Below are 12,302 nucleotides of genomic sequence, written 5' to 3' on the forward strand. Positions count from 1 at the left end.
TATATGGATGAAAGTTAGTTAGGTTGAAGGGAGAACTCAAAGCTAATTAACTTGAGCTTTGTAAGTGTTCCCTCTCTTTATACTGATATAGTATATGGATGAAAGTTAGTTAGGTTGAAGGGAGAACTCAAAGCTAATTAACTTGAGCTTTGTAAGTGTTCCCTCTCTTTATACTGATATAGCTCTCCTTTGTTCATGAGAAGAGAATGACTACTACTACTACTATTACTACAAGTTCTTCTTCTTCTTCTTCTTCTTCTTCAAGAGTTGGGATCATGGAGGAGGTCTTGGTAGTGTCCGGGCTCATCGCCGTGCAAATAATCTTCGCAATTCATGCGCTTTTTTTGAATCAGTTCTTGGCCCTCGGTGTTAACTCTCTCTCCATCGTCATCTTTGGGGGCTTGGCTAGTGCTTTGTTCCTCCTCCCCTTTGCAGTGGTTTTTGAAAAGTAAGTGTAGATGAAGGAAGTACCCCACCCTAAAATATTTTTTTTGGTGAATTTATGGAAAATTTTTATGCGTACAGGAAGAAATGGCCGGGTGAATTAAGACCCTTGGTGACCGTTCAGATGTTGTTGACTGCTATTACTGGGTATGAATTCTTTGATGGCACTTGCAAAGAAATGAATTTTTTTTTGCTAATAAAAATTCAAAGAATGATGGTAAGTTAATTTTACTTGGTTTTATTTTATTTTGTTTTTTCGGGGAAAAAATTGGAGCCTTTTGAAGTTTTACTTTGATCAAATTAATTGATGAATGAAATAGAAAATCATATTCTGTTTTTTATTATTTTTATAAGTTCGTGCTTAATTTGTTTCAAATTTTGTGCAACATCTCTAAGTTAATAGGGGTTTTGTTTAATGGCCTAGCTAGAGAACTTTCAGCTTTATTCTTACACAATACTTCACAACAGGGTTAATTAGCTCTCGCTTACCAATAATCAAGATGGAGTATCGGCTAAGCAACCCAATTAAAGACTTAATTAAGGGGAAACTATCTACAAAAAGTGCTACTTGGTGGGTTATTGAGTACCACATGCAACACGATGACATATAGTTGTCTAAAAAATTTATTCCTAGTCATATCTTTGTTTAATTAAGTTCGTTATTAATTAGAGGGTTTTGTTTCGAGATGTGTAACATTCTTGATTGTATGCAGCCTCATCTTGCGTTTTTATAACATGCTATGTATTTTCATGACTTGAACCCCATGAGCTCGAGGTCACATGTGGACAACTCTTACGTTGCCTCAAGAATCCCTTCTCTCATGGAGTACCATAAAGTAATAAATAGATAAATAAAGAAAAGAAAATTGTAGAAAAAGAGAGAGAAGAATTATCCATCTTTTTCCGGTGACGAGAGGGTATCCAAACAACTTCAAGCGCCAGCCTGATTCTTCAGTTTCTTGACGTTCTCTTTCGTTACACACCAATTTATTTCGTAAACTCTTCAAGTTGAAAGGCCAACGTACTGAAGTTGAAAGGTGGTTGGAGTTAGTACCCATCGAACGCATGCTGAGTCACAGCTGACGAAGTTCATCAATAATTCATCAAAATTCAAGCTTGTGTCACATCCTCCTGCATGTATTTTCGATAATGAAGTAGTTGAAGAAAGTACGGGAGTAGTGCCTTTTGCATTGATGCATACCTCAAATATTTCTTAAAATAAATATTACATTAAACTCTAGCAAAATCGATAATGATTGATTATACACGTACTTATAAGATAATAGCCGATAAGCAAGAGAGAGAGAAAGAGAGTCACTTAAACGAGTTTTCTCTTTGGTGCATTATATAACTACATCCTTAATTTTCAACTCTTCAATCTATTGAATAATTGCTCACATGTGTATGATCCATTACTTTGTTATCTAAGTTGTTACCGTGAAAAGTCCTACCTGATAATGTTATAGGCAATTTGCTCATTCTATTACGTTACAAACGATTCATTAGTACAAATACATATGCTCATTTTTCCTAATTAAATAGACATATTCACAATTCTCTTCGCTTAATTATATATGCACATAATTCGTTTGTTTTTTGTATAGGGTTGCATTCCAAGTTCTAACGTTGCGAGGTCTGAAGATGACTTCTCCGGCGGTGGCCTCAGCAATGCCTAACCTTGCCCCTGCCATCATCTTCATCATCGCAGCTTGTGTTAGGTAAGACTCCTTTCCAACCATTTAAAATGAAAATTGAAATTCTCAATCACATCTGTCAAATATAATAATCCATCTTTTAAATTGAGTTACTTACAGATAAAATCCTTGTATTTTAGGAGATGAATTAGTTAGCCATTGTCTTCTAATTTGTTTATCACACTTGAGACCTTGTGATGTCAAAAACAGAGTCATCTCTGTTATCGTATTTGCACTGTTTCTACATGTATAAGAGAATAGTGTCTCTATGGAGTATACTGAAATATCAAGAGATCAGTCTGCAACAGGAGATTTAAGTACTAATAAAGAGCTTAGCAGAAAAAAGTGGCTGGTCTCCAATAATGCAAGGGGTGTATCTGCAATTAATTATGCATATGAATAATATCGGTTCACAACCCAAGAACTTAAGATCTTTACTTGTGACCTTATAGTTGAATTTGTGATGAAAGGTTTGAGAGATTCTCAATATGGTGCAAGTATAGTAGAGCCAAAGTATTCGGAACTATATTATGCTTGGGTGGTGCCATAGCGATGAGCTTCATGATGAGCCCTCCCTCTTCATCTAATTCGACAATAAATCAAGTCTCATCTCCATTAAACAAGATCTCTAGTACTGGGTCTATTTCAAAGGACTGGCTCTTTGGTTGCTTCTATATGTTCATCGCTGTCATCTTCCTATCATGCACAACGGTATTACAGGTAAATACCCAAATCTAAGCCAAAACTTAGATGTTAATTCTTGATTATTTTCAAATATTTTCTCATGTTAATATACATATCGCAGGCTGCGACTATGATTAATTTCCCAGCTCCTCTCACTTTATGTGCTGTGACTACCTTGATGACTTCGATCATAACTGCTGTTATGCAATTTATTGTGGAGGGAAATCTCAATTTTGGCTCCTCGAACCTTAGTCCTCAGAGCATTATCGGCATCATCACATTGGTAGGATTTATGAGGGAGGAAAACAGTGACATATATGACTATGTATATATGTATGTATTGTATAAGATCTTGATTTAACATCTATTGAATTTTTTTTTTTCACCGTTCAGGGAGCAGTTCTGACCGGTTCTTGTGTTGGATTTCAAGCTTGGTGCGTTAAGAAGAAGGGACCCGTCACTGTGTCTATTTTTAATCCAGTTCAGACTGTTTGCTCTGCGATACTATCTGCTCTAGTTTTGGGACAAGTGATCAGTCTTGAAAGGTAAATAGGAGAGAATTCTTTAAAAAAAATCTAAGGGATCGAGCTGAACATAATTTTTCAAAAAAAATAAATAAAAAAAGAACACAGTTGTTAGATGCTAATTAAAGAGCACTACAACTACTCATGGTTTGCACAAAATCATCTGAATACTCAGCTGAGGTACTCATGGCATTATCACATGTTAGCTTATGATTTATACATTCTTGGTGATTTTTGTGCAGTTTAGGAGGAATGCTCTTCATGTTTATGGGACTCTACGTTGTTCTATGGGCTAAGAAGAAAGAAGGCCGTGATCCTCAAAATGCCGATGATAATGAGACAATTCATGACATTGAGAAGCCCCTCTTAAGTTAAACTTTTGCCCTCTTTTTTGTATATAACGTGTTATGAATATCTAGGGAATGCGGGGATCATGTAACACCGTATAATCAATGGGCGCAGAAAAGTTATAGATGATGATGGAACTTGTACATGTATATATATACCCCCTTCATTCTCTCTCTAACAAGAGATGATGGAACTTGTACATATATATATTCCCCTTCTCTCTCTAACAAGAGACTTGTGAACTCTTCAGACTATTTAGTTCTTTAGATTAATGCTGTTTCTATTCTTCATTTCAAGGGAAAACATCTAATGATTCATGTCTATATATAGCATTAATGATTCACCAGGGAGACCAATGCACTAATCCTGAAGCCCCCTTGTATTGTGATCCATGATGCACCATTAATGTTTTATGAATGAATATGAAGGGTGTTGCCACATGAACCCAAATAAGAGACCCAAGGCATGAGACAAGTGAGGTGTCACCATCCGGTTGCATGATGCACTGTTTATAAACAGTGCATCATGCAACCGGATGGTGACACCTCACATGTCCCATGCCTTGGATCCCTTATTTGGGCCCCTGATGCATTAATATGGAATATGAATCACTAGATACTTCCTGATATTTCAAAACTATGCAACCCTTTCCCTCATATATTTGTGCGCAAACGTTTATAAGAAAACCCACCTCCTACATAAATAAGCTAAAAGGAGACAAAATATATTTGTTTCTTCTTTATTTTTCTTTCGTAAACAAACGTTAGCCTTATTTTGGATTTTGAATCTTCCATCATGCAACCCTATCATATATAGGATCAGAACACAAATGCTACTTTATTTTTTATTATTCAATCAAATTAAAAGAGAATTAAGAATATGTACTTCCAAACTGTTGCTTGACCATATCCATGCTATATATATGTATATATGTTTCGTATATGTTTTTATATCCTATCTAATATAAATATTTAAAATCAATAACCATACATATTATCAAATGCAACAGAGACATTTTGGGTAAGATACCAGTAATCGATCCAAATTGCTTCTTCACGCAAAGAAAGATTCAATTTCACTGTTACATAATTCCTTTTCTTTTTCTGAACAAAGATGATAATACCCCGCGAATCCGAGGGCTTCATAGCTCACTGATTGAGGCCGATAAAGTTATAAAGCCCATAAACTTGTGAGTGATAAACTTGTGAGTGTATGTATTTTTGCCACCAAAAGGCCCATACGGTAATCATATATAAAACAGTATTACTACACTTATAAAGTAACCATATACAGAGATGCTGGTTACTCGAATTTAGTTGATAATTCAGATTATTTGTTGGCAATTGCTACTTTAAATTCTGCAAAACTTTTTCTCAGCGCCCTTTGGACAAATTATCGATGATATCTTGGAATTTGCTCAAGGTTTTGTAAATTGCAGCTTTGTTTATACGAGGAGAATGTTAGAATTGGGGGTGAAGCCCAAACCTGCAGGCGAGAATAAGTCGGCGACTTCTGGCGAGCTCCTCAAGCGAGATGAGTTTCGCAGGCTAGGTCGACAACGGCTGCAGGTGGAGCTCTCGAGCAGGTGAAGGTCTGGCGAGGAGCTCCCTCTGGCGAGCTTGCAATCCAGTCGACGTGGCGCAAACGAGCTCGAGCAGGCGAGCTCGTGGCAGGCGATGTCAACTCGTGCATGCGAGATAGGCGATGTCGACTCGTGCAGGCGAGATTTGGCGTTTGGTTCCTTAACACAGCTTTTGGCACAACAATTTGGTATCAGAGCCAGGTTTCGATCCTAGGACCAAACCAAACGCCAAATCCAAGAGAGTCAAACGAACTAAATATCAATACACAAACAAAATACCAATTTTAACGTGGTTCGGCAAATTGCCTACGTCCATGGGGCAAGAAAGGGGATGGAGTTTTCACTAATAGAGAAGAAGAGTACAAACTGAGATTACAAATCACTCGAAGGAACAAACTAATCTCACCAACAAGCTCTTAATCTCTCCAAACAAAACCCTAAACAAATAGCTCAGAAAATACCGCTTTTTTGTGCTCCAAATATCCCCAATTTGCTTCTCTTAAATTCTCTCTTCCAATTGTTCCATATATATATAAATCCAAAAATCATAAACATACTAGGAATTCTAAACCAAAAGCCAAATCAAATTAGGAATCCTAATAACCTATTACCAAAATAGATTAGGAATCCTAATAACCTCATGTTACCAAAATAGATTAAGAATCCTAATAGATTAGGAATACTGCTATCTAACAATTCTCCACCTCGGCGAAGTTTTCCCAAAACTTAGCCGACACCGACCAAACCAAATGCCTCACTTGTTGCGTCCAGTACGAAGTGAAACGATCCACAACAATGGACTCAATCCACAACAAGTCGAGACCCAAACGGGAGTGCGAACACTCACCCAAATGTCGGTATCTACTCACCAAATCGGCTGCATCAAAACTGACTGCGTACGTATCCTCTTGCCCGAGGAATCAAGCCTTCACGTAGTTCACCCAAATGGCCTCCAAAGGCCCTCAAACAAATAGAAAAGTCTGCAACTCTTCCCTAATATCGCTAACGGATCTGCAACTGATAGCGGGCCCAAACTGATACAAACCAAACACCTCCATCTGAGATGAACCAATGGACGTATCCAAATCATGTCCACCAGCTGCAACCGAATCCAAAACCAATCCATCATCTGCATCCGAAATCAAATGATCCCCAACCTGTGTCACCTCAGCTGGAATCCCAAATGACGCAGTATGATCTGGAGTATGTGGAATAAGTTCCACCCAACGTGAAGTAGCATCACCCTCCACCTGCTGCGATATCCAAACGACCTGATCAACACTCTCCACCTGCCGAGAGTCAAAAGTGACATACCTGCTCAGAACAAAATCAGAAGCTCCCAAACGATAATCAAATGAGCCTCCGAATCCCAAACGCGCAATCGGATCAAATCTCACATCCTCGATGTGACCAAATGCTGGGTAACCAAATATCCGACGCCGACCAAAATCTGAAGTAGCTCCAACAAATCCAATAACTCCTAATGCAGCAGTCGGCGACCTATGACTAAGATGACCCAAATATGTCGAAGCTCCAGAACCAATGCTCGATAACCAACGCCGATCCTCCTCCAGAAAGGAACGACCCATCGAAACTGTCACCTCATCTCGTCTCCCCAAAGTCTCCACACCAATGAAGTGTCTCCTATAGCCGTGAGCTCGGCACAAATGCAAGAAATGACCCCTACCAAAGCTAGAACAACGAGTTACCTTTCTGCCAATACACTTCTTCCAATTGTTATTGACTTCTAGGACTTTACACCAATGGGAACTGGTCGCGACCTAATAATGCCTAGAACAATCACCAACTGCGGAAACTACAAAACGATTACCTCCCAATGATGCCTCTTTGGAAGGCCTCCAAATGCCTAACTGAACACCTCCTAAAAGACCCCTCGCTCGATGGATAGGAGTGCCAAACTCCATCTCAGTCTTGCTCATCCCAATGTGCTCAAAGGACTTCCATCTGCAGGTCAAAGCACTCCTCAACAACCTATGCACGGCATCACCAATCAAATACCCCAGCACCAAACAACGCCACAATCTAGCCAAATCCAATGAAGTCGTCAGAGCTCTATCAATCACCGTGCTCCCAAGCAAATAGTATAAGTTACTCTTTCTGATGCCCTTCATCACAATCATGGACCCAAATGTAACCTTCAAGCGTGCATCTGCCAAGGTCACCCTATAGCCTGCTGCCTCCAAAGCTCCAAGTGAAATGATGTTCTTCTTCAGCTGAAGAACGAACCTCACTCTAACCAACTCCCGAATCACCCTGTCACTCATCCTGATCTGAACGGTACCGATACCACCAATAGAACATTTGTGATCATTCCCCATGAGCACGAAATCCCCTCTTTCCAACTCCTGAAAGCTGGAGAACCAATCCCTCCTAGGACAAATATGGTATGTAGCGCCCGAATCCAACATCCACTCTGTAGAGTAGGCAATACAAACTGACGGCAGTGCAGATAATGAGTAGCCTGAAGAATCCGAATCTGAATTATTGCCACTAGTCTTGACAATATTCACCTCTGAAGCTTGTACAGCTTTCCCCTTATTCTTCCCGGTTTGATGATTCAACTTTGGGCATTCAGCTTTCCAATGTACATCTTCTTTACAAAAAGCACACTGATTCCTACGAATTCTAAGATGTGCTCCTCTAGAATGTGACCTTCTACCTCGGTTTGAATTATTTGCTCTTGCAACTAATGCCCCCGCTACCAGCTCAATAGAAGTCTCATTGTCCTTCTTCCTGAGTTGGTAATTCACTAATGCAGCGGTGACCTCACTATATGAAAAAGATGCCTTCCCATTAATAAGAGTAAGGACAAACGTCTCATATTCCTCGTCGGACAAGGAACTCAATAATAACAACGTCTTGTCCTCATCTTCAATAATGACATCTACATTCGCCAAATCTGCAAGAAGCTTCGTGTAGTGGTTCATGTGATCACTAATGGATGTCCCCTTCTTTAATTGAAAGTGATAAAGCCTCCTCTTCAACAAGCGGTTTTCAACGCTCTTCGTCAAATACTTGCTCTCTAGGACCTCACAAATCTTCTTCGCAGAAGTCTCATTCATCACATCATATTTTAGATCTTGAGTGAGACAAGACCTAATCATACCACACGCTGTCCGATTCATCTTTTTCCAAACCTTCTCATCAATGTCGTCCAGTTTCCCGTCTAACTCCAACGTATCTTCTAAATTCTGCGCATTGAGCGCATCCAAGACTTCGCATCGCCAAAATCCAAAATTGTTAGTGCCATTGAACTTCTCCACATCAATCTTCATCGAGTGGATACTCAAACTTTGGATAGTCTTCACACCTGAAGAACTACCCTCAACTCCCTCTTTCTTGGCCATAATCCTCAACACACCAACAATCAATCCGGAAACAAACGAAGAATAGATCCAATACTGAGAAAAGAAAGAAGCTTTACCGAAAAGATCTCACCTTTCTCACCAACTGAAACCCTAAACGAGTTTCCCAAATCGATCTACTCCTCCAAATAGCCCAAGCGTAGCCCGCGCTCTGATACCAAATTGTTGTGCCAAAAGCTGTGTCGAGGAACCAAACCAAACGCCAATCCAAGAGAGCCAAACGAACTAAATATCAATGCACAAACAAAACTCCAATTTTAACGTAGTTCGGCAAGTTGCCTACGTCCATGGGGCAAGAAAGGGGATGGGGTTTTCACTAATAGAGAAGAAGAGTACAAACTGAGATTACAAATCACTCGAAGGAACAAACTAATCTCACCAACAAGCTCTTAATCTCTCCAAACAAAACCCTAAACAAATAGCTCAGAAAATACCTCTTTTCTGTGCTCCAAATATCCCCAATTTGCTTCTCTTAAATTCTCTCTTCCAATTGCTCTATATATATAGAAATCCTAAAATCATAAACATACTAGGAATTCTAAACCAAAAGCCAAATCAAATTAGGAATCCTAATAACCTATTACCAAAATAGATTAGGAATCCTAATAACCTCATGTTACCAAAATAGATTAAGAATCCTAATAGATTAGGAATATTGCTATCCAACATTTTATATTACTTTTTCGTTTTCCCCCCATGTAATTAATAGCGAATAATTTAGCTAATACACCTCAATTTTTAGAACATGCATACAAGCTTAGTGTATATATTTGATTGGATTTTCCTCTTTTTCTTCTTTGTTTATCCATATAAGAGTTTTTATAATTTATTCAACCATTTATTTATTTACTTTCACATGATGGAGTCAAATTTTGTAACGGCCGGATCCAGATTGCGTCTAATGGTAGCACCTAGAGATGAGATGATATTCCTAGCATATAATTGAACTCAATTTGGATCATCTTCTCCCAAACTCTTCTCTTTAATTTTCTGCCGAGCTCACAACCACCAAATTATCTCTCTAATTAATTCCCGTGCAATTAATATTGAGGCCGGTTACAAACTAGTTGCCTTTAGGGAATAACACTTCACATATTTGTAAGTGATGGACGCCAACCGAAGCACATGCCTTTAGGGAATAACACTTCACATATATGTAAGTGATGGACGCCAACCGAAGCACATGCCTTTAGGGAATAACACTTCACATATTTGTAAGTGATGGACGCCAACCGAAGCACATGCCTTGTACATGTGTATCTGATGTATAATTTCTTTTTGAAAAAGTGTCCCCCCATACATCGAATACATCTCATATCTGAAAACTAATATCTAGATTTAAGTTATGTAGAACTGATCAGAAGAGAATCAAAATTGATGGCTGAAATGAAGAACTGCTTGGGTAGCACAATATAATCCCCATCAAGTGGAAGGAAAAAATTTCAACAAAATGGCTATAAAGCTACAATGCTTGATAGTTCCAAATGTTTTAAGAAACGTCAAATAATTGCCAGCAAATAAACTTATTGGCACTGATACACATAATTGCATGCTATATTGGACGGGTATGGGTCCAGGTGCGGACATTGGCACGAGTGTGGATCCGAGGCACAGTAAATTTGTAAAAGGTAGGATATGGGAACACATATTGAAACTAATAATTTATATGAGATCAATGTTATTTTTTCATTCACATGTCATAAGAACTTAATCCTTATAACATTTCTATGTTTCCTTTATTGAGTAGATAATCATACTCCCTTTAAAAGCACGAGTTCGGAAAATCTTTTTTAGACAAATATACCCCTTTATAGTTTGAACTACTTTATCTATAATCAAATTCTAATTTTCAATGGTCAATATTACCCTTCACTATTTTGAATATTTTATTTATATCTTAATCTATCCTAATCATAATCATATCTTATCATAATCCAATGTGAACCATATTTAGCTTAACAATTTAAAAAAAACTAATATTAATAAAATATATAAAACATAAAAATGATATTAGTTTGTTAAGATAAAGAAATTACAAGTAGATAACATATTATAATACATGAAGTATTGCAAAAAAACCATAAAAAGTTTTAAAATTGCAAAAAAGACCCTAAAAAGTTCAAAATTATAAAAATCATCCCAATGTCTCAAAACTTAAAATAAAAAACATGAAATTAAAAAATTAACATCAGTTTGCAAAGAATTTAAAATTTACAGTTAACACCTCAATGTCTCAAAAATTATAGAAACACCCTCAAAAGTTTAAATTACAGACAAGCACATTAAAATTCTAAAATTTTAAAACTTACAAACAACACAGATGAATTCAAGAGATTACCATGATACACCTAAAATTTTTGACATTTAAATTTAAATTTTTTAATTAACACCCTCAATATCTCAAAAATTATAGAAACACCTTCAAAAGTTCAAATTATAAAAAGCCACCCTAAAATTCTAAAATTTGTAAATAAAATAAGATGAATTCAAGATATTACCCTTAGACACCTAAAAAATTAAAATTTGCCAAAATTAACCTCAAAATTTTTAAAAAACTCCTTCAAAATTTAAAAATCGTAAAAAAAACTCTAAATTTTCAAAATTTTTAACTAGCACACATCAAATTCGTCGATTGGTAGACCGCTGAAATTTAATATTTTTCAAAATTAATCTATAGTTTTAATAATTGCAAAAGACACCCTCAAAATTTTAGAGTTACAAGAAATATACTAACATTTAAAAAATTACCACCAACACATGAAACATAGAATTTACAACTACCAAACTTAAAAGTAAATTTTTTTAAAAACTCTTTCAAAATTTTAAAAATTATAAATCACACCCTCAAAGTTCAAAACCACAAAAATGGGCTAAAATTTTAAAACTTGGCAAAGAAAAGTGTAATTGTTTGGTATTTTTCATATATATATATATTAAAATTTCTAATTTAGGGATTTACTATCCATTTTCAGCATCTAAGAATAGTCTAAGTTGATACTGGTAAACAAAAACAATAAGAATTGATTAAAAACATCCGGTTAATGGATAAAATTTTTAAAAATATTATAGATTAAAAATTATCGGCACTATATATATATATATATATATATATATATTAAAATTTGTAATTTAGGGATTTACTATCCATTTTCAGTGTCTAAGAATAGTCTAAGTTGATACTGGTAAACAAAAACAATAAGAATTGATTAAAAACATGCGGTTAATGGATAAAATTTTTAAAAATATTATAGATTAAAAATTATTGGCACTATATAAATTAAATTAATTTTATATAATTTTAGTAATAAGTTGGGGTAGCCAAAATACATTCGTAACATTAATTGATAGATGTTTAAATCCATAGAAATGATAAAACACTATAATATTATACCTTAGCATTAATTGGTTTTAATTTAGAAACTTTAATCTTTGACGTTAATAATATTTATAGGGTAAAAGAATACAAGGAATTACATATGGAGAAACTATTAGAATATTTAGGGATAACTTTAAAAGAATTGAGTTATTTCCATTGCAAATGGGAAAGTGATGGAAATAAATCTAAAATTCAGAAAACGTCAATGAATCACTTGAATTGACATTAATATAAGACATATCTATTAATGAAGCATTGAATGAG

The 12,302-nt window shown here is 36.2% G+C and overlaps 1 protein-coding gene across 4 annotated transcripts; it reads left to right on the plus strand.

Moving 5' to 3' along the window:
* LOC109822728 (WAT1-related protein At5g47470-like) lies at positions 18–3,976 on the plus strand. Of its 4 annotated transcripts, none has more exons than XM_020388970.1 (8): positions 18–87; positions 179–448; positions 526–591; positions 2,049–2,162; positions 2,609–2,858; positions 2,944–3,105; positions 3,216–3,367; positions 3,589–3,969. In XM_020388970.1, the coding sequence occupies exons 2-8, from the start codon at positions 207–209 to the stop codon at positions 3,719–3,721; spliced, it is 1,119 nt and encodes a 372-aa protein (XP_020244559.1). In that variant the 5' UTR covers positions 18–87; positions 179–206; the 3' UTR covers positions 3,722–3,969. The 4 variants fall into 4 exon arrangements, with proteins under 4 accessions (XP_020244559.1, XP_020244561.1, XP_020244558.1 ...); XM_020388971.1 differs by lacking the exon at positions 18–87 and adding an exon at positions 133–151 and having other exon boundaries at positions 266–448; positions 3,589–3,967; XM_020388972.1 differs by lacking the exon at positions 18–87 and having other exon boundaries at positions 111–448; positions 3,594–3,976.

This window comes from Asparagus officinalis, chromosome 8, assembly GCF_001876935.1.
Source record: "Asparagus officinalis chromosome 8, Aspof.V1, whole genome shotgun sequence".
NCBI classification, from domain to species: Eukaryota; Viridiplantae; Streptophyta; class Magnoliopsida; order Asparagales; family Asparagaceae; genus Asparagus; species Asparagus officinalis.